The sequence below is a fragment of the Pseudopodoces humilis genome, chromosome 1 (genome assembly GCF_049639895.1).
Source record: "Pseudopodoces humilis isolate 2021_Gansu_Grassland_sample_001 chromosome 1, ASM4963989v1, whole genome shotgun sequence".
Lineage (NCBI taxonomy): Eukaryota > Metazoa > Chordata > Aves > Passeriformes > Paridae > Pseudopodoces > Pseudopodoces humilis.
Window position 1 is genome coordinate 103,133,646 of NC_142200.1, and position 23,748 is coordinate 103,157,393.

At 37.9% G+C, this 23,748-nt stretch overlaps 1 protein-coding gene across 34 annotated transcripts in view; it reads right to left on the bottom strand.

Moving 5' to 3' along the window:
• CLASP2 (cytoplasmic linker associated protein 2) overlaps window positions 1-23,748 on the bottom strand; it is a 144,540-nt gene that overhangs the window by 86,584 nt on the left and 34,208 nt on the right. For 24 of the 34 annotated variants that reach the window (XM_088065036.1, XM_088065044.1, XM_088064924.1 and 21 more), the window contains exons 7-8: window positions 20,462-20,532; window positions 373-519 (exon numbers count right to left, since the gene is read on the bottom strand). In XM_088065036.1, the coding sequence (XP_087921162.1) occupies window positions 373-519; window positions 20,462-20,532 (218 nt within the window). Of the gene's footprint in view, window positions 1-372; window positions 520-1,018; window positions 1,141-15,628; window positions 15,720-20,461; window positions 20,533-23,748 lie in introns of those variants that run through there. The other 10 variants (XM_088065028.1, XM_088065022.1, XM_088065026.1 and 7 more) reach the window with 4 other exon arrangements.

Below are 23,748 nucleotides of genomic sequence, written 5' to 3' on the forward strand. Positions count from 1 at the left end.
TCTACACAGACTTTCTCCAGAATTTCACAGGATATTTATATATACAGAAAGTACAGTGTGGATTCCAGCAAAGACACCCATATGTATATGTGTGTATATATATTAATTTCACCAACATAGATGCTATCTCCAGACATTAATTTTATTTATAATATCAGAGACCTCAGTAAGCTCAGTGTACACTCACAAAAACAGACATGCACACACCTTTACAGATGAATAATTACATAAAACAGGGTCCCTTACTGTTATCAGCTCTGCAAAAATACTGCAGTCATGAATTAAACATCACCTTACAAAGTTCTCTGTTTTGTGCCTACTCTGGCAAGGTTTCTGGGAACACTGATTAGAATGTGAATAGCTTTACATTACCTCCAACCTTAGGCCCACCAGCTGATCCTGGCTTTCTTGCACTGTTTGAAGGATTTGCTGGCTTTTTAGGTGCCGGAACCTTGAAGGCTGAAGCAGCTGATGATGGCCTATTTCCATCCACTGACTCTTCATCATCAAAGCTTTTGTCTAGAAAAAGATATGTTAAATAAAAATAAGCTATTAGAATGGGGTGTGTTATTTCCTAACCAGCTATTTTCCTTCACATTTCATGCAAATTCACAAAATGCATAAATAAATACAAATATTTATCAGTTTGTCCAGTCTCCGACCGAGGAATAAAATGACAATGGGAGATAAACAGCATTTTCTACAGCTCAAGTTCTTGTAAGATATTATTTTACCTTCATAATTAACCACAGTAGAAGTAAGCACAAAAATGAATCCTACACATCCACTCCCACAAAGGGAAAATACCTTCGCACCTTCGTACCTTTTTAACCATTTCTTAATATTTTTCCAAAAGGAAAGCCCTTAATACAATTTTTATCATTCCAGTCTACCAAAGAAAAATGCTTCTCCTTTTCCTTCTTTCACTCATGCATGCATTTTCTGCTACACATCCTCCCACAATGTGTCTAACTAGCACTCCCTGTCTCCTTCCTTCCACCCAGATTTTTCAACTTACAATCACAGATCCTCTTGCAGATCAGTCGCCTCATTCCTCTGATAGCTCTTCAATCCCCTCACCTTAGGACGGACCAGCACCTCACATGGCCACATGCAGTAAATTCTTAATACTAATCAAAGATTTTATCAAAATCTGCTCGCAAACACCCTAGATCCACCACTGAGATTTGTGCCGGCATCTTTCTCTCCCTTCCCTGCACTAGGTGCTGCACAACCAATGAGCTGCAAGGTGACATCATCTTCTGGGAGCCAACGCCAGAGGAAAAGGTGAAAATTCTCCATGCAAATAAATTCATTCCCACACACGGTATTTGCCACTATTCCAATCCTTCGTTAAAAAAATTAGACAGGCAGACAATATTCTGGGGCTTGCACTCCTCTTTCCTATAATTTCAGGTTTGTGTATTTTTAATCATGAAAGAAATTCATCTCTAGTGACTAAACAGTCTCCATTCTAAACTCAAGGTATTGTGCCTTAAAAGAACCCCAATATATTCCAACAGTAGAACATCATGTTTTCCCCACCCAGTTAGGGAAGAAGGATTTATCTATACGCTTGAGCACAGAACACACACCAGCCTGTGGTTCCTACAATAAATAAAATGGGCGAGGCTGAGACACAGCTGTACTACAGTAATGAAAGACCAATTTAGCATATTACCTGCTCTAAAACCTGCCATCTGTAAAAAAAATAATAAATTAATTGCAAAGCTTCATCATCTGTGGAATGGTTAACTGTTTACCCTTTGCTTATTCAGAACTTGCTCCCAGGGAAATGTCAACTATATTTAACAATGTAGCCTCCCAGAGGAAGGCAGCTTGCACTAAAGGGTATAGCAAGGTTTTGTCCAGCAGCATCGAACGTCAGAACACCCTGCATTTAATGTGTCCAAGATCACTGATGCTATAATTAGTACATTTTTTCTAGCATTTGCCAAAAGCTACGTTTTGCACTAATAAATCTTCATGATCAAAGAAACAAACCATCACAAGAAAAATACTGATGCATATTCACCATTTTCATTAACATTATTTCCTCCTCTCCTATAAACACTGATTTTTAAGTCAATCTTGCTAAGAGTGATTGTTTGGATCTGTAAACTCTCCGAATCAGAGGAAAAGGCATCAGCCTTCCCCCTCACTGTCCTGTGTGTTGCCATGGAAACAGCACTCCTGCTCAGCATACGGGCTGAGCCAGAATACATTTTGATTCCTGATGCTTTTACTCTCACTCTCTTAAATAGAACCAGACATCAAGATTCTGAGCAAGGAAAACCACTAACACAAAGGCCAGATTAAGTGAAATGGCTTTAACACTGTCATAGAAGGGTAAGTGGCAAGGGTTACTACCAAGGATACCTGCAACATTACAGGTAATTTTGAAATAATAACGATACTAAAAACACCTTGCAGATTTCTTAACAGCATGAACAGATCAACACCAGCACGTGAGTATGGAACCATGAAAACAGATTAAAAGTGAAAAGACGCTTTGCAAATAAAAATGGTTCTGTTGCTGCGCTTTCAAATCTGATGAAGAAACAGGCAAGACTTTCATGCTACTACCCAACAGCTCTACAATGCAGCACTGATACGCAAATAGAGCACAAGCCTTTCAAACAATAAAGTTATTTGCAATACAATTTTAAAAATAGAAAGTGAGCATTTGCTCATTTATGCAAAATCTCCTAATCAAGAAAAATCTAGACAACCCCAAACAACCATGTACTTTGGGAACCAGTGACTCAGATAAATTAATTTTATTTTTACCAAACATTTCATTATGTAGGAGTACCAAAGATGGGTATTTGTAGAAGTTACTGCTCAACCCCAAAATGTGCAAACAGAATTTCAGAAAAAAATGCAAAGGCAAATGTTTCAACCTATTGACGTGTAGTATATATTAGAAGATACACTAAATAATGTTCTTAGTAACACTGTCAAATTACTTTGCCTAGTTAAAGGCATACATTTAAAAGATTGTTAAGACTGGATTAAAAATCTACACCATGAAGTAGCTTTATACAGTTTTCAGTCCACATGAAACTCATCTTTTTAAAATAAATGCTTTTTAAGTTACACAGAACTGATTTCAACCACCAAAATATGCATGTTCTTAACCACTTTTCATAGTTTATGTTAAAATAAATTAAAAATTGCTGTACAGTTACCTGAAGTTTTCCAAAATGACCGCACATTACCATAAGCATGTAAAATTAAAGGCTCAAAAGGATCTGTTTGAACTCTATTAGGGCTAAAGTGATTATGCAACTGGATTTGCTTGTTTTTTAAATAAACATAAGCAGGAAAATTTCATGCTGTCTTTTAAAGAAACCAGAGGTTTCTCCCACCCTTTTAGGCCTTTACACTTTTATTTCCCTAGGATTTACCATCAAAATCCCAAGTGATCTTTAGGGACATTCCATTTTCACAAATATGCCTTACACTGAAGATCCAAAACACGAAGTCTGTATTTACAGCACTTCATTAAAACAGAATTATATTTGCTTCCCCTACAATGCACCTTCCATGTGCTCTCACTCATCTGCAATGATCCACTTGCTGGTAGCTCCTGTAAAAGCATTTCCATGTACTTCAGCATGGAGCAGCCCAGCTCCAGTTGTAACTGTTGCTCCCCAGGGCATAATCAAGGAGCAGTTCCGCTCAATCTGGCTTTACTACGTGCCTTTGGCTGGCCAAAGGACCAGGGACGGAGCTCCTGACAGCCAACATGTGGAGCATGGGGATGGCTATATTTCAGTATCAAACTGTGCCTCTAATGTTATTTTTATGCAGACTACAAACAAAATATATTCCTATAACAGAAGTCATAAAAGCCTAAATGTAATTGGTATTTCAAACAAAGCCATCTGATGAATGCAAACTTTTTTCATTCTAAAATGACTGGATAATTTTCATTCCAGGTAATTTTAACACTTTCAGAGTATCAAATTTTGCATATGCAAATATACCTGACAGCTGAGAAAGCATTATCCCAACCACATTTTCAAACACAGCTTCAAGGTACTAAAAATAAAAAAGTTGTACAAATTGCTAGCAACACACAGAACATCTTAAAGGAAAAACACAGTAAATTAAAGACACCTGAGCCACAGTTAAATCTCACTACAGTGTTATTGTACTTGATATGTACTATTTTAAACCACAGTGGATAAGGAGTTTTGGAAGAACCGTACAGAGAAGAGCCTGGAATCTAGTACTGCCAAAAGCTCCTGAAGAAACCTGAGGAGCAACAAATGCTCTCACTCTGGTACAAGCTCTCTTCCAGATGAACAACTTCAAAGCAGGGGAAGAAAAAATTCAAGATAAGCTTTTTATCTTCAGAAAGCTAGGAACTCAAGATTCAAAAACTGAGCATTAGACGTTTTTTAATGAAGGGCAGAGATCTGCACACCAAGTGAACTGCTATCCATGAACTGCTGTGCATTTCTATAAAACCTCTCCAGAGTTGTGTAAGAAATCTTTCCAGTAAAAGACCCTCCAAACCAACCTGCAGGACACATCAGAACCCAACATCTACCACACTTTCTGAACTTAGGATTTACCAAAGTTATTTGAAGATTAAATCCAGGCAGACTTGAACTATCACAGAGCATTAAATACTAAAATTCTTAAGAAAAAAACTATGCCATTTCAACTAAAAATAAACAAAATATATGTGCTCTCTTCCTGCCCTGCAGCATTACTCTTGGGGGCCAGATCACAAATATGTAGTGTACGTTTTCTGAAGTATTCAGAGAGATCAAAGCATGAACATTTATAATGAAATTTGATATTCAAAGAACATTCTAGTACCCCAAATATTTTAAACTTCAAAACAATCTATTTACTGTGATTTGCTTAGAGCAGTAAAAGTAATTATGTATCCAGTAAACATAAAGATGTATCCAGTGACAAGGAGAACCTAGAGAGAAATCTAAAGTTTTTCCTATCCAGAGAGAAAAAGCACTTTATTTTCAAAGAAGATTAAATTAGAATACATTTATTGTCACTGCAACTCAAGCCTTGACCTTAACTGGTTTGAAGAGTCATAAAACTAATGTGGCATTCTGGTATCTAACACTTTCTAAGTCATAGTCAATAACAGTAAAATGAAATCAGTATCACCTACACAGCAGTACAAATACAAGATCTATATTCTACTTGCGCTATTCAGCAGCAGGAAATCAGAAGTTAATGGACTTGAAGTAGATCCTCAAGTGACATTATAAGGGTGAAAAAACTGGATCTCTGCAGTAATACTTAACTAAAGCTGGCAATAAAGGTAAATCTGGATACTGGTTTCAGTAGCAACATCTTACACATCTAACACAAATTGGGTTGTGTTGTGTTGGGTTGGGTTGTAAATACCAACTTGTAGTATTTTACTATAGACTGACAATAGCCAAACCAGAGAATACAGTATATTTAATATTTACATATTTAATAAAAAGGCTTTTAAAAGTACTCCTGCTCAAGACATTTGTATCAATTTTGCTTCAATAACTGGTAATTATAGGCTTTGCTAGCAAATAGTAAGTGCATTCTATCTTCTGTTAACACTTCTTCTTTCACACCACAAAATATTTATGAGGACAACTGCAAAATCCTGCCTAAGCAAAAAAAAACCAAAAACCAAGTAGATGAACTCTTTACATTTTCCAAGTCACTTCCGCATTCTGTGCCTATCAAGACACCCACTGCCAGTCTCCCTTCAGTGACTTAAAAACATAGACTGCATCAATTACTTGGAACATCTGGGAGTGGATCATTAGCTCAATTCCAGATGAACTGGTGCGGCCTACAACAACTTCTGTCAAGCATGAAAATGAAGCCGCAAGCACTACACATGCATCAAGTTAGTTGATCCCTCTAATCCATACTTCAAGCCAATGCCCAACATCATGTAGTGAGAACTTGATTTCTTACACATCAGGCATTCCATATAGTCCAAATCTGTTTGTCCTGATACAAAGGACAGGGTTCATTTGCCTAAGCACAGTCATCTAAAACCAGTTTAGACAGTCCTGGGCATCCTGTCTGGTGGCCAGCTGACATTCCAGAAGGCCACAGATCTCTTGCAAGTCTCGTATCACGCTTGCTTGCTCCACGTGGCTACCATGGATACTGCAAGGCACCTTGAGTGCCACAAGATGCCTATGGCTGGACAGATGAATCACACCTAAGAAGCTTCAGATTTACCATAAAGGCATCACTCCTCAGTATTCTTCCTGTGCCACAGCAGGTCTTGGGATCCTAAACCATTAGGACACAAATTCTCGTGCCCAGAGAAATGATGGAGCACATGCTTCCCACAATGATGGAGCATGGCTCTTCCAGAGACAATAGTGGAGGCACAGAAGTAACGTGAGACCACTTGTCGATGAATTTAACTTTACTTCATGTCACCTCATTTACTCGTCTTTGCCTTCCTGAAGGAAGCAACTGTACACCAATGACTCAGTGCTGGCAAATAGTTTTCTTCTGTGCAATATATGCTAATGCTCATCAGTAAAATCTCAAATCCCTATAAAAAAAGACTCCTTTTTCTGCAGTAACCTCATAGGGAATGGACAAGAAAAAATACCCATGAGAATAGTGTCTGAAGAGCAACAAAACTTGGTTCAAAAATCCCTCATATTTCTGAAACCAAACATATTCCTTCACAGGCTGTTTTTTCAAGCAGCTCCAGTGAACTAGTCTTAAAAAAAAACAAAAACAAAAAGGCAGCAAACAAGGAGAGCAAGAGTCAGTAACAGAAATAAAGCAAATACTTATCAGTTAAATTTGCTGTTGATCCGATCTCAAATTTTAATAAAATTCCCCTAACTTTTTAACAAGCAAAGAAATATACAGCTCTCCCACATTCCATGAATCAGTTACAGCACTGAAAGAGGCTCGTGCCTGCTTTTGGGTTTTTTGGTTTTTTTTTTTTGTTCTGGTGTACGCATTTGGCTCTTTTAAAAACATGACCCTCAATAAATAGGACAAAAGAAAAGAAGGAAAATGAGGAAGAAGATACTAGACCTTACAGACTTTTAAAAAAGAAATATTTAGGAGTGGCAATGACACATGCCACAATAATTATCTAAATTTAGAACAGGCCTATTCTAATGACATTAGTAGTTTATCCATTCTGCTCCATAGTTTCATGAATGACTATTCAAAAAAGATTATCTCAGAAAAAAAGTAACATATCCCCAGTATTATTTTCCTAGCTGCAAAGATAAGTTAGTCTTACAGTTTATCTTACTACTGTCTGGGTGAAAAACAAGATTTAACTACAGGTTTCAAATAAAGCTGCAATAAGCTCAAATAAGCAACTGAGCTAATTTTGCTCCAAAGCAAAGTTAATTTCATTACCATTTTTAATTCTAGAATATCTCTTGTAAAACCTAAGTACTTTTCTAATTTTTACCTATCAAAGCTTAAGAGTTTCTGCAAATCTTGCCATATTTTATATTTTTACAGCATCTGTAAAATTATCATAGTCCATGCGTTTAATTTTATTAATAAATTATTTAGTCCTTTCTAAATTCTTGCAATTGGACTTTCCTTTGTTATACATGTGTAACATTTCCTAAATGTTACTCCCAGCAAACTTACCAAAACTGAATATGCAGTCAATATCACTATACTCTAAAATCATCAAGTTTCACTCTATTTACATCTTTCCTGAGGCACATCCAATAGCATTCTGAATCAACATCTAATAGTCTACAACCTGTTAGTAAACAAAGCATCATTTTCAGTACAAGGGGAAGAGAAAGATAATGAGGTTCTCCAAAATTCATGACAAGGCAACACCTAAAATAGGATTAAAGACTAAGGAGCAAGATTTAAAATAAAACTATGTAAAGTCATTGCTCTTCAACATCTGTACTATGTTATTGCTCTAGGCCATGCTATTTGGAAAACACTGCACTACGTCCAGCACTGAAATGTTAACAAGTCAGGTGCCTTTTAGGCAGGGGGGAGGCAAAAAGGTATAGAAAGGACACAGACCTGCCTTGCATATGAAATCAAAGGCTGAAAGTATTTGACATTTTAAACACACTATGAGTCACTAGCTGTAATACAGAAACTGATGGGATACGCCTCTATTTTAGAACAAAGTAAAACATGCCTACCACAGCACAAATGTTTTGCTCACTCTATGAAATATCAGAATTAAAGCTGAGAAAGACAGTAACTTCTGAAGCACTCAAGAGTTCTGCTAAATGACTGAGTACGCCCTCAGAGAGTTTCCCTACCCAGACACTGATTAAAACAAAAGCAGGTAATTCACTTAAAACTGTGATAAAAAAAGAAAGAGAAAGAAAAAGCTGTAACAGAATTTTTACTTGATGCCTGGTTAATTTTTGTGAGCCACTTTACACATAAAAGACTTTTAAAACTTTTATCAAAAGTGATGGTTTATTTAACTGTTGTAGCCTATCTGAATTCAGACCTCACCTGTGGCCAAACCATCAACTGTGTTGCTTAAGCTGCCTTCTAAAAAAGCTGTCACTTCAAGTATCTTCTTGAAATATTAAATTCTACTATTTGCATTTAAAATATCCTGTAAGCCAACAGCCAGTCGTTGCTCAGTAGGCCTGGTTTAACGACTATCTTTATTATTTCAGCTCCAGAAGTATTTTTATCTCTTTTTTCACTAATTCCTTTTGCCTGTACCTCAAGGATCCAACTCTCAATAGCACCAGCATTTTCTTCAGTGAATCTGATGACCTATTTTAAAACAAATATATTTATCACAAAAACACATTTTATCTAGAAACCACGATCCATAAACTATTATTGATGTATTTTAAGTTCAGAAAAGTAGAGAAAAAGGACCATCATATTTACCTATCTGCACACTAAGTCAATCAAACAACTGATATCCATTGAAGAATGATTCAATTCAGGACTTTTCCAGTACTTAATTCAGTCACACAGAAGTACCTGGGCTTAATGACTTGAATCTTCAAACTATCAATTACATCACAGCAAGGGTAGGAGAGGCACTCATAAGTACCATGTTCATTGATCTTTAACATATATCACAAGTATATGTGACAAGGAAGGAGCAACAGATATATATATGACATCAATGAGGAAGTTTACAAACAGAGAGCTTAAACTGATTTACTATTAGAGCGTGACAATGACAAATGTAATTCTACCATCAGAGAGATCATGATAGCAGCTAACACTTGCATTAGATTGTAGTGTGGCCAATTTCTGCATGTACAACTCAATTTGCATGGCAAAAATGTAAGACAGCAAGGCAGACTGATAAATAAAACACAGCAGATAAAATGTTGAGATTTATTTTTCTCAATTTTAGATCCATGTCATTGAGGAATTAAAAGTTTATACCTGCACATGAAAACATGGACACCACAGCACAGAATGAAATGGCCTTTCAGTTCACTGATCCACCTGACTTCTGCCTCACATAGCCAGAAGTAGAGATTAAGAATATATGGCAAATTATTTTGCCCTCAATGCTGCCATTTTACTTGTGGGTAATAAAACTGGTGGTTTTAAGAGGCTCAGCTCTCCTCAAACTGGACTTCTTAACACAGAATCATAGAATGGTTTGGGTTTTAAGGGACCTTAAAGATTGTCTAGTTCCAACCCTCCTGCCATGGGCAGGGACACCTTTCACCAGACCAGGTTGATCAGAGCTCCATCCAACCTGGCAGTGAACTCCTCCAAGGAAGGGGCATTCATAGCTTCTCTGAGCAGCCTGCTCCAGTGCCTCATCACCTCAAGTGAGGAATTTCCAGTCTGAATATACCACTTCCAGCTTAAAGCCGTTCTGCCATGCCCTTGTAAAATGTACCTCTCCAGCTTTCCTGTAGGCTCCCTTTAGGTACAGGAAGGTGCTGTAAGGTCTCCCTGGAGCCTCCTCTGCTCAGGGCTGAACAATTCCAATTCGCTCAGCCTGCCTTCACAAAATGCGTGCCCCAGCCCTCTGATCATCTTTGTGGCCTCCTGTGAACTGACTCAACAGATCACCTCCCTTGCCCAGCTAACCATTTTTGATGCAGCCCAGGACAGAATTGGGTTTTTGGGCTGCATGCCCACACTGCTAACTCATGTCCAGTCTCTCATCCACCAGCACCCCAGAAGCTGAAAAAAACCACACCAGATCTGGTAAACCTGAAGTGCTTGGTATATGGCTAGGCAGCTTTAGTAGCTGCCATTTCTCCAATTTTGTGGCAACATGATCCAACTCCTAAATAATATACAGAGACTGTTTCTTGCAGTGTTTCTAACGAGTTTGTAAAAATCAACTTGACAATGCAAAGAAATTTAAAACAAAAACAATCTACACAGAAATGTAGAAAGTCTGACCTTTAAGTTCAATAGTAAACCTCACACTGTGTAAGTTGATTGACTAAAGGACTTTTATCAGGTCAACAAACAAAACAATCCATAATGATAAAAGGATTTTTTTGTCAAATAGAAATCCACTCGAGCTCATTGCTTAGGCAATCATGGAACAGCATGGAGCTCTTGACATCTAATAAAAGCAAAAATATCTAATTTAAAGAAAGTAAGGTTTTTCTGCAGGCTGTTAAGAGTTTTGTTCTACAACTTCAGCCCTTCTCACCTTTCCTCAGGCTCCAACTGTCCGTAACTTTGAGGGCTTTTAAGTGCTTCTCAGTTGAACAGAAGAATTTTCACATCAATTAAACATACATGAAGAGGTACCAGAGAAATTCTGGTACCATGAAAATCCTGTTGTCTACACTCCATATATCTGGGAAACTCCTGTGAGTTTCAAATTGTAGCTACTTTGTATAAGAGTCTACACACACAGCTGGTATTTAAAAGGCACTTTCAGGTTATCAACTGCTCTTTCCAGCTGCTGCTATGAATATGTATTTTGATGAACGTGCTGGGCAAAGAAAGCAGACACGAAATCCAAACCACAAGTGTTTAAAACTAAGATGCTTTTATAAATACAATATACAGAATGGAATTTCTGATTCAGGTCAATATTACAGGAGACCCTCCACCTCTGAAGGCATTTCAGACACTGAAATAATCCAAATGTAGCTTTCTTGCTTGCCAGTATTTACTACAGGAAGACTTTATTAAGAATAACATGTAACAGTAAGAAAATGCTCCTTATATTTCATAGATAACAAAGATGAAAATAAACCCTGCGAGGCAAATATCCAATCAGTCAAGTGGAAGATTCTTGCAACATCTATCAAAGCAAACCCTTAGTAGGCCTTAAATTTCTCCTGTGGCAGTTCACAATTCTAACATTTTTTGTTGTTTTTTTTTTTTAATTTTTATTTTTCAAAATGTACCTTCAAAAATAATAATAATAATAGCCTCCCACCAAACAACCAAGAAACATGTAATATTACTGGAATAATCAAAAACATGCAGATAGAACAGAAAACACCAAAAGGAATTTGTTTTTATTATGTAACTTGTTCTTAAAAACTAATAAAAACTGACTCCAGTACTCCACACAACCAACATTTTTGAATTATAGATTTAGCGTATCTGAAAATCTTTTTAGTGAACTCACATTTCATGTTTAATGAAAACAACGACCACCACCACCCACACAATTCCTTGACATTTTGAAAATGTCATTTAGAAACAGAAAGACAAAATTTCTAATTACCCCTGAATATATAAAAAAAATCAGGTGTACTTATCATTCTAGAAGCTATGCTGCTTTTGAGAAAACAACAGTGTCTGTCATATGTTTCCAGCTTTAAGTAAAAAATACTCTGAGTTGCACCTTGAATTCTTCCTTGAATTATTTTTTCTATTCACATCAGTCTTGAACCTTGCTGTACTCATCCATTCTCTGTGTCTTTTCATATAGCCCTTGGCTTGTTTACACATCCTCTCCCACTCAGCTACTTCACTTTCCTACTGTTCTTTTACTGCTATTAGCAACAGTACTTGCACTTTATAGACAAAACACAACTCAGAATCTATGTTAATCACTAGGAGCAGCATATGACCTTACTGCGAAAAGAAGCTTTGCACTGGTTTGGTTCGGAACAGGAATGACATTCCAGCTCAGGGTACCTGTCCTTTCTCTCTCAGGCACAGTGAGTAAAGCCCTTTCCCAAACCAATGTACCTACCGACTGCTAGTAACCCAACAGGAGTGGTGGGGAGCAATTACAGGAAAAGGAGCCAGTGCAGGTGCAGTCAGCCTGTTAAAGAAATCACAGGCCCAAACAAGAACTGAAAAGGGAAGAAGTGATACGCTCCTATCCCACACAAAATCTCCTGCTATTTATATTCCCACACCCAGGAGACAGCTCTGAATAGTACAAAGCACCACAGTTATAGCCTGACCAATTTCTAGGCCAATGTAGCAACTGCTTTATTATCATCATTCAAAGGACTCTGTTGGTTTAAAAAGTCTCCAAACAGAGGATAAGAAAAATCAGAAATATACCTCAGAAATCCACATGCACTAAAATAACATATATATTTTAAATCAAACTAATGTCTCAAACATCACTGTAGCTTCTGTACCTTTAATATGTCCAATCCCTTTTTCAGTCAAGAGTAAAATATTAAAGCTGTAAAGCACCCACACTTCACAGAAACTAGTTAATCAGATTAAAGACTTAGGAAGACAGCCTTCCCTCTGAAGAACATCAGGGAATGGAAGATAATTGTTCTCATGCTTTAGGACCATGCATACATTAATCAAGTATTTTGAAAGAAGACAAAACACAAAATCTGATATGCATATGCAGTAAGATAGAAGGCTAATTCCTATTCATAAACTAGTCACATATGCTTTATCATCTAAAATCTGACAAGTGTTTAAAGTCATGAAAATCACTGCATTGTATGCCATTTACATAAAAATACACTACAAAATAAAGAAGTGCTTATTCATTATATGATACAAAACAGTGCAATAAATGTGTGTACCAAATATGTCCTCTTACAAAGCTGATTATATGCTTTTAGATAGCCCTCAAATACCTTATGTCTGGTACTGCAATATGTTTAGTACATCTTAAGAAAACCTATGTCTAATCTTCCCTTTAAGGCCATTTGTAGTTTTAGGCAGATAATTTTCTCCTTATCCTAATTACCTTGTTCAACTGGGATGAAGGCAGTCCCTTACCTACAAAATAACAGGGTAACATAGCACAGACTGCCAACAAGGTGAGGAAACACCAGAGGAAGCTGCTGAATTACAAACCCTGGAGAGAACACGCAATGCGATGTGCGCACTGTGATTCTGTTCGCCACCTCCTCAGCAGCCTAATCTGGTTACCAACGGATAATGGCAGAAATGCATTATCCTCTCCAAGGAGGAGAGAGGAACCTGGCTGGTTTTCCTCAGCAGCCTCCACAACTTGCAGAGCAAGCACAGACCTCCACTCACAAGTGTGTGACGTGCCTTTAAGATTGAGGCAGCGCATGCTTTCCCACTGGCATGCATTCAGTACAGTAGAAGTTACGGTCCATTTGTTTGCTGGGCCACAAGCACAGGATTATTTTTTCCCCCCCTTTACCTTCTTCCAACAGTAGCTTGGAAAGCTTGAGACAGTTAACATGGGGGCAAACAGAAAATCTGGTTCTTCCCCTTAATCTTCACTTGAGAAATCAGATTAACTGCTAAGCATCACATTTTATTTACATTTCTTCTTAAGAAAACTGGGGGAAAAAAATCCAAAAGGTTTCAGTAAGCCAATGCCTTGTATTCAAGATAATACTGACATTACTACTTCTAAATAGCATTTCCAAACATACTCTGCAATTGTGTAACACATCTAGGCTGATTAAGTGAGCATACCAAGTAAGTTCTCTGGAGTATCTGCACAATGCCTTCAGCCTTGTCTCACAAATATTAAGTTAAATATACATACTGGCCACAACAAAGTGACATTTTGCAAAAAAAAGACATTTCTCAAAGGCTGCAAAATCACTAACCTTAAAACATTTTCTTCTATGTCAAACGTATTAGGATATACAGAATATTTACAAAACAAAAGACCGCAGCCAAACCATCATTAAATTTAGGAAAAAAGATTATGATGGCTTGTTAATAGTAACTAAGGTTTTGTTTTCCCTTGCAGTTTCATAACACAACATCAGAAGACTGAAATCCTTGTAAATGTGGTAAGCAGTAGTTTTAAGAGAGACCAACAGCTACATAATCATCCTACACACTGTTAATTGTATCTGGCATTATTGCTCAAAGCTCCTACACAGAATGTCAGCTGACTGCCTGAACAGTACTTTGTTCTTAGTGCCTTTGTTAATGACGAATTAAATTATACAGAAGAGAGCTCCGCAACCACCCTCACTTTATAAACCTCGACCATTACAGAATGACAAAAAATCCTACAGCTTTGCCTACAGAATGCAGCTATTTCTTAACATGCTACAACTTGTATTCTTAATCTGCAAATTACCACAATTCATGACATGAAGAGCTATGTTGCTTCACAGGAAGGAAACCAAGATGAAGAAAAACATTTCCCCAAAAAAAAAATCTCAGCAGGAGTGAACTTGGCACCTTATTCATGACTTCCCTTGCACCTTGCAAATGACAAAAATACAAACATTAGAAAACTGCCCAAATTGGTTTTTTAAGACTGTACAGTCCAAACATAATTTCACTGCTCTGGACACACTCATTATCTCTTTCAGTCTCTAACATATGAAAGAACTAAGTGAAAAACACACATTTCAGGTCGCCTCAGTAAAAGGTCTCCCTGAGGACTCTTACAACTACTGTTTCAGCAAATTCAGATAAAAGATTTAATCTTCATCTGTTATCTTTAGAAACCATCTTCTTTATGTAAATCTGTATATACAGTCACTTGCAAAAGCACAGCCATCCACCTCATCCCTAAACTTGCTGCAAGTCCAATGAATACATCTCAAGTCTCTCTAAAAATAATAATACGTATATAGAAAGTCATCAAGGTATTAAGCTCAGAGAACCTGGCTGACACACAAACCCAAGAGGTGTCATAAAGATAAAACATATGTCTAGGTTTTAACGAAAACACAACCAGAGAGTCTGTATTGCTTTACTGACCTACTTTCCATTGGTTTGTGTAACAATACACTGTGCAGTGAAGGAAACGTAGTAACATCCCATGTCTTTATAAAATATACATCCCCAGCTCTAACGGCAAGGCTCTTCTTTTATGGCTATACTGAGTAAGTACGAATTTCTTCACATAACAGAGCAGCTTAACATGGGATTGTTTACAAAGCAGTATAGTAAATTCTGCCTTATCTTGCAGAGGTGGCCAACACAAGTAACACCGTGGCGAGAGGGGTAAACACAACGCCAACATAAAAATGCACAGCGGAATCTGCCAGAGTAGTAAATAATTGAGATCACGGTGCATCCCCGAAACCCAGGCACGGTTAAAATTCCAAGAAGGGCTGGAGGTGCCACGCTCGGTGCCCCGGCACCCTCCGGCTGCAGCACGCAGCGGCATCCATCGCCCAGCGCCCGGCTCGGGCGGAAGCCAAGCCCGTCAGCCCAAGATGCCAACCCGCCATACCAACCTCCTCGCCCCTCCCGGGCCGCCGAGAGCCCCCCGCAGCCCTGCGCCGGCCCCCACGGGCACGGCGGTCCCACTCACCGTCCCCCACAGCCATCATGCCCGGCGCTGCGGCGGGGGGGCGGGCGCGGCGGGGCCCGGCCGGATCCCCGCCGGATTCCTGCCGGCTCCCTGCCGCTACAGCCGCCGCTTCGCTTCAAAATAGCAGTCCCGCCTTGCGAGGGAGCTCCGCGCCGGCCCGGCCCGGCCCCCCGGGCGCTCCGCCCCCGCCGCCATGGGCCCGCCGGGTCCCCCCGCCGCCCGGCACTTCCCACAGCCCGGGGCAAGCTCGGCCCCCACCACCGGCACGGAAAAGGCAGCGAGAGGAGTAGCGGCCGCCTCGGTTAAGGACGAGCACGCCACAGCACAGAGATGGACCAAAACGTAACATAACACGAAATAAACCGAAACAATAAAGCCACAGGAAGTAGGAAAGGGCTCCGCTGAAGAAAGCTGCTGCCTGTAAAGTTCTGGGAAGGCTTGTTCGGAACCCCGTCCGCAACTTTGAAAGAGTAACTGCTTCCAAAGCATGCGTGAAGTACATGCTGGGGAGCATCAGTGACAGCCTGCCCGGAGCCTGAGACGCTGATCAGAGTTTGTACCCCAGTCTACGTGTTGGGTGACATGCTGAGGGGTAGAGACTGCAATCCAACAGTGATAAAAAGAGTAGCGAGTAAGTAGTACCAATTTACTTAGTCTTGCCAATAGAAAAGTTCAAAACTCAGGCAGACTGTAGCATATGCTGTTGCACAGAGCATGAGAACCACGCACTTGAAAGGAGTGGGACACAGTTCCCTGTAATAATAATCCAAGAACTCAGTCAAATCCCTTAAAACCGGTGGAAGCATCAGCCTGATGAGGCCCTTTTCTTCCAAATGGGCTTAAACTGATCAGTACACTTAATTTCCTATTTTTCCTAAATAAAATAGTAAATTTTCCTATTTAAAATGATGAGCCATCGGGAAGAGCAGCCGAAATTGAAAATGATGTGGCTATGTTTTGACCACTTGCATTAAGCAAGCCAAAGGAATACGTGCAGCTCAAAACCTCTATAAAATAATCATGGCAGCTATCACCAGTATTCCCAAACGATATATATTCATGTTGTGCCGCACTGGTGAGCTCTATTAAGAGTATGTCGTCACTGTCTCCATAGTAACTATATTTCCAAATAGAAAACAGCAAAGGGAAATAAAAAACAATAGTGTAATGTGGAAAAACAGATACACACTAGTGCTTATGGATTTTTATTTGCCCATTTTTTTTCCCAGGAGAATGTGTATTTCAGCTGCATCTTTATCACCCATAACACAGCTCTCTTACACCATGATACTAACATCACACATATCCTACCTGTCAAATTTTGTGTTTGTGAGGCCAGTCCTTTGAGCCATTAAATATTAAAATGGAAAAAGTGCAGGGGTTAAATAGAGATATACGATTTATCTTCAGCTCAATCATTCTGCTGAGTGCAGCAGGGAGTTCAGTATTAATAGTTTCCCTACTTTTATTCTAATTCCCTGTCTCAATAATGACACTACTATTCGATACAGGAGTCTGCTTGAATTCTCTTAGAGAAAACAGTATTTACAAATCTCAGGCAGCAGAAACAAGTGCTTTTGTAGTGCTGAGATTGGCTGCCAGTTCTGTTTCCATAGAAATGAACATTCACTTGCTGAAAAATGGGGGGGGGGGGTGCTTTAAAGAATCTCCTCCAGTTTGGAAGGCTACATACAGTTCTGGTGTAGTGAAAGGGCAAAACTAGCAGCACGCATAAGATATTGCTTAATAGGCAAACATCCTGATACGATTCTTTTAATATGCATCATTATGAATGTAAACAAATCCCAAGCTTTTCACAGCAGCTCAGTCATTCACGTAATTCACATTAAAGAAATTATCTCCGACTTTACTATACATGTCTGAGAGTAAAAAATAAAAAAATCAAAGGTCAGCTGGAGAGGCAAGCTAGCAGTGGGGTATTACTTAAGGCTATAAGCCACTCTCATCAAGCAAAAGCACTAAGATTCCTGCCCGGTTCCCTTGTTGGACATGGTACCTCCTCATAAGTTGGCTTTTGATACTCCTCGTTACATCCTACCCCAATTATTCCATCTATAAGTGTTTGAATGTGCTTTCCATCTCATCTACCCTCCAAGAGGATCTGTCAGTCCCTAATGGCAACTTGTTCTCCTCCTCCTCTTGTATCATTCCATCGCAGATCAGATTCAATAAAAAGGTAACACAAGAAAAAAGGGACTGTTCTCACTAGATCCCCTCTAGCACACTCAGAAGTGTAAAATATTAAATCTACCAGTGTGCTAAAGTGGCAGGAAGGACAAATCTTCCTGTCCTACCTGTATTTCTCCCACATACCTAAGCATACCAACACGATGTTTTTTAAAACTCTCAAGTGTTAAATCATGTCAGTACCAACATATTTTTTTTAAATATGTATTTGTTTTGACTATCAATATAGTATGGAAAACATTTTTGTACTCAGGTTGTTTAAAGCTGCAAGCTTTGACTCTTTATTCCTTTTTTTCTTCCTAAGTACATGCTGGATAAAAAGGCTGAACAACTGACGTTAGTATCATTTGATGAGAGAATCCTAAGTCACATCTCTGGATTCTCAGAAAATAGGTCAACACACCAAATATTCACTACCACAGCAGTGTCACTCAGGACTATGAAGAAGATGACATCTTCCAAGGTTGTATTAACAAGTTCCTCCCTATCCATCACACACCAAACAGGACCCACCCCCCCATCAGTACAGTCACCCTACTTCGGACAGTAACTCACAGGGCAAAAAGCCATTCCTTTTGTTGTTAAGAAAATTATGGATTTTGAAAACTCCACTACAGAGTTTAATTATATTAAAACCAGTTGAAGTGTTTTTGTGCTTTCCACCCCACCTCTGCCTTCCCCCACTTTGCAAAGACAACCCTATTCCCCCCCTCCACCTTCCCAAACCCTACTACAGAATATCCAAAGCACACAAAAAAAAGATCCTCAGCACTGTAACAGATGTATTTAGGCACTAAAATTTGGCTTTTATCCAGAGATGTTTGATAAAGCTCCTGAAAGAAAAGTTGGAACCCAGGCTATAGGAATTCAACAGTAACTTTAAATCTACACCTGCAAGCAGTAAATACAAATTGTCCTTCAGAGAATAATGAAGCACAAAGCCAAGATAAAACACTAACAATGGAATAACATTGAAAAACTGCCTAGATGGAAGCAACAGATGAACTAGGTTTAGGCAAAAATGCTGAAACCAACGTATTAAGAGGGATTCTGTCATTCATGGTACCAAAACAGAACTACAGTATCTTTTGCACAGAAATTGCCTACTACAAGACAAAATACAGTTTATACTGTCATAGATCAGCATTAATATTTGTGTTTCGCACTTGAGATAAAAATCACTTCAAAATAAACTTTGCTAACTCTCTTAAACGGAGACAAAAAGGACCAAAGTGCTATGTTAACTAGTGGTATATATATGTTAACTAGTGTGGTGTATATATATATATATATTCACATATTTAAGTTATTTCCATGCTTATTTTTTCCCTGGTGTGACTTTCTCTGCTCTCCTGAGAACTACCAACAGAAAAAATACACATATAAAATGCATCTTTGAGTCTCTCAAACCTATGAAACCTATGCAGCTGTATTAATGTTAAATGCAAAAGTTAATGGTTTACCCTTTCATAATGAGTAAATTTACAAGCTAACAGAACATAAACATTTACATTTTTATGTAGAGCATTTTTCCCCAGATTAGAATGCTTTGGGTTTTTTTAAAAATACAAATTTTTACATATCAATTTTTAAGTGTTCAAGAATAGCAATGTTTTATTTCAAAGCAAAATGCAGCACAGAAACTCATACGTCAAAGAAAAGGTTACAAAAACACTTTCCGTTGAACCTGCAGTCACTTCTGTTTTCACACAAGAAGAGTGACAAATATTTAAAACAAAAAAGGTATATTTGAATGTATTAAGGAATTATATACATTCATCAGGTATTTCTACTCTTGAACAGTTACACTTTTTAGATATAGCAGACCATAATTAACATAGTTACTTTGAAAGACAAATTAACATGAGAAAACTCTTCCCAATAAACAAGATCTATTGATTCCTTGCAGAAGACAATGAGGCTTCCAAAACTGACTATGCTAAAGCCACTGCCACAGCACAGCAGTTTGCCACAGCAAAACTCCTTTGTTTTGCTGTTATGTAACATTTTTTTTTCGTAATTTACAGTTTTAAATTAAATTTTCATAGTAAAAATACTGTAGCAAAAAAGCAGCAGGAAGCAATAAGGACTATGCATAACAGGTTATCTTTTCTTTAAATACACCAAAATAAGGAGCTCAAGCTCAATGAAGTCTTAACTTCAACAATTAAGCTGTCTTTGAATGCTGCAGTCTCCCAGTTCTATAATTTAAAGCTCCATGTATTACAATCATGATGCATCATTTTAACAGAGAAGATATCCAACACACCATCACTAAAGTACATTTTTCTCTTAGAAACATACTAAGGATAAAGGTACATCTGATCTTTTTTCCCATACATGAACACTTTTCAGCATTCTTCAATCCTCTTCTGAGCACATCTGTAACTCATTAAATATTCACTGCTTGTTTCTGCGCAGTTTCAACACCTTTTCCAATTGTATTCTGACCACAATCCAGAAAATACTTCCAATAAAGTGTACAAGCTTGTTTCACCAAGTGTCTCATTTTCTTAGCATTTACATGTTTCCACACATCCATCTCACATTGATAACGCTAGCATTTAAATATTTATCTTTCATTAATCTAAAGCTGATTAGAAATATATGATCTTTCATACTCACCACTGACGTTACTTAAAATCATATTGTCTGAGTTTCTTATTTCATCAAATTTTGCAAAGATTGTTTGCAACCTATAAAGAACAAAAACAACAAAGGATTTTTATGTCTCTGAAATCCCACTAGCTACTGGTAAAAACAGAAATCACTTTATTAGCATATATAAAGCAGCAATGCAGAATAGACAAGGGATTAAGTGTATGAAGAAACAATTCCTAAAGGATTCCTCTTTAGCTGAGCATCTTCACAGAAATGCATAGAAAACCAAGTAAACTTAGCAAAGAACAAAAATTGAGTACTGTTATTAGCATGATTAAAAATAACCTTCTAAAGTTCAGGTTCAGTAATAGCACGTATTGGTTATATATAGTATATACATGTATTTATTCACACTGAACAACAGGTTACAATTTAAACTATGGACTATTCACTCAGAAGAAAAAAAAAAAGGATTGCTATTTAATTTGTTCTAAGACTATTACTCACTTTCTTAAAGGTTTTTGTTCCACAAAATTTCCTCAGTTTGGTTATGAAAAGAGCTCTGTGGCAGTTAGCACTTCCACAGCAAAAAATAATCCCCAAGCAACAAAACTTTCTTCTAAACTTAAGATACACTAAACACTTAAATGTGTCCAACCCGCACACCATTGATTTCAACTGTCACAATAGAGAATACGCTGCAAAAGCTTTGCTACATGTAAAGAGCAAACAGACAAACAAAACTCCAAATAAACCAAACAACTCCACAATCCTAGATTTGCAACCTAGTCTCACAAGGCAAAAAATAGTGTTCAATCAAGAAAGTTGGCAAAACACTTCAACAGCCCTTTCTCATCACTTCTGCTGAAAACCCAATAAAAGCAGTGCAAGTATCTCCCAGAGAAACGTGACCCAATCCATTGCATTAGCAATAAAAAATAGATTTGTACTGACATAATACATTGTTCAGCTGCAAACAATTGAGAAAAATTTATTGTATTTCTCCAAAGACTTTGCATTTTAGACTACTTGGAATATGGTAATATTTAACATGCACATGGGATTTTTAGCTCCAGGACTATCAGGACTGAATCCTGATTTTAAATGAACCAAGTTATGAACTACAAATCACCAAAACTGTACCTGTCTCGGAACAGGTACAGTTCAGCTACATCAGAGGAACTAGAGACTATACCACCCAACTCAGAATTTCATAAAAATTTGCACTGAAAGGCTGTTTTTGCAAGTTACAATCCAAGCTATTTTGTGACAAACTAAAAAAAATGGGTAAGAATTACACCCAGGTATGAAAAGTCTCACAAGGAGAAAAGTCAAGGATGCACAAAGATTTCACTTTAACATTTCATTACGCACACACCACTTTTATGCAATGATCCGTGTAGAGAGGCAGTGCACTTTCACTGCATAGTCTGTGTTCCCTGAGACTTGCATATCCCTTTCACTCACTGTGACCTCATTTATCTAATAATGAAGAATGTGATAAAATAATGAAATGCAGACAGACAACACCATAGAAAATTTGAGCCTTCCCCCCCACCTCTGCAACAATTTAGGACTCCCATGATGCATTATTTTTACTTTTCAAATACTTCAAAGCAATCTGTTACAGAGCAAATTTGTCCCAGACTTAGTAGGCCCACAACAAGTACAGATCTCCACAAAAAGGCCTAACCTACTGCAAGCATCTAAAACAACACAACCAAAAATCTCCTTAATAATTTAAGTCAATAACCCCTAACACAAACCAGCAGTTACTCTACCATCTCAACTTATCTCAAAACTACATGTAGCTCAGTAGTAGTTTGGCTAATCTTTTCCTAGCATATTTGCCAGCTTGTCTCTGGAACCTATTATCCTTTCTCTCTTTTGCACTACCATTGCATTTCCAACCACTGCTGCCACAACAAAATGTCTGAAATGGCAGCAATTGACAAATGTCACTGTTTTATTATTAAACCTCAAGCCTTTTAATGAGAAGATCAATTTTGCAAACCAAAGGCAAATATATAGCAAAATGGGGTTTTCTGCACTTCAACTTGAAAAAGTAAAACTTTTGAAATTAAATGCTATTTGAGTACAAGAATTTACTAATGACACATGAAATCCCATTAACATGCTATGTGCTTTCAACCGTACGAAGTGAGAAGTTCACATGAGAATCAATATGTATAATAATCCATTAGGCCATCTTGCTTTCATAACAAGAATTTAATGTGCTTGCCTCATATGTTTGTGTTTATCATGGATTGTGAGTTCCCCTCAACAGTGCTGGATTCCATAGCAAACACTGCATTAACAGCTCACCTAGTTAATGAGGAAGACTTAACACTACATCTGAAAGGCTAAAACTGTCCTCCCAAGAGAAACTGAACACAATTAGATTAACAGATTTGCCTTAAAATGTCACTTTAATTTTTATATCCTGTAAAGCTGATGTTATCCATTTGGCACAAATATTTTAGATTTTTTTTTAAGATAAGATTTTTTTCAAAAGACAAAAAAATATTTCCTGCTCTTTTGAACTTTGTTTTCAAAAATGCTTCCCTGAGTGTTTTAAACAGAAGCTAAAAGCAAAATGCTTCCTTATAAATATGTTATAATAATATACATGTTGCCTCTCTGGACAAACATTTGATAAAGTATTAACTATAAACAATAAGAAAAATGTGCTTGTCAGCACAGGACGCTATGTTGTCAGTGGTGCAGGCTGGAGAACAACACACAGTACTGCAACTCCTTCAATTTTCAAAGCATGTCTTTATGACCAGAGGCACACTCTACAGTATTTGTCATAACTGCAAAAACAACAGAAGAGTCCATTATAACACAGTTGTCAACATGGTAAAGCACTACTGTAGAACCAACCCTCTCTTTAGAAGAGCTTACAGCATCTGTAACTACTACTTTGCAAAGTCTCTCACAACAAGTTTCTCCCTCCCTCTCCTCCCACCCTGCTCTTCTTACTACCTTCTTCTCTTCTCATATTTCTTCACACGGTCACAGGCAGCAAGGCAGTATGGGCTAGAGTCCCTAAAATTATTGCAACCACAGTCAATTTAAGAATGTTTACAGGAGGTTCAGCTCCTGGCAAAAGAGAGCCTGCCAAGAAGAATCCAAGCAATTCTACAGGGCTGGATGAAGACCAGTTTTACAGGAAATAAAGAATGTTCTTTGAGAAGAGATGCATTATTACTCCTCCATCTCATATCTGCAAGCCCAACTCTGGATGTGGCAATCATAATCAATCACTGAAGTCACCACATGACACTGGTAGACAGAAATACTATCTT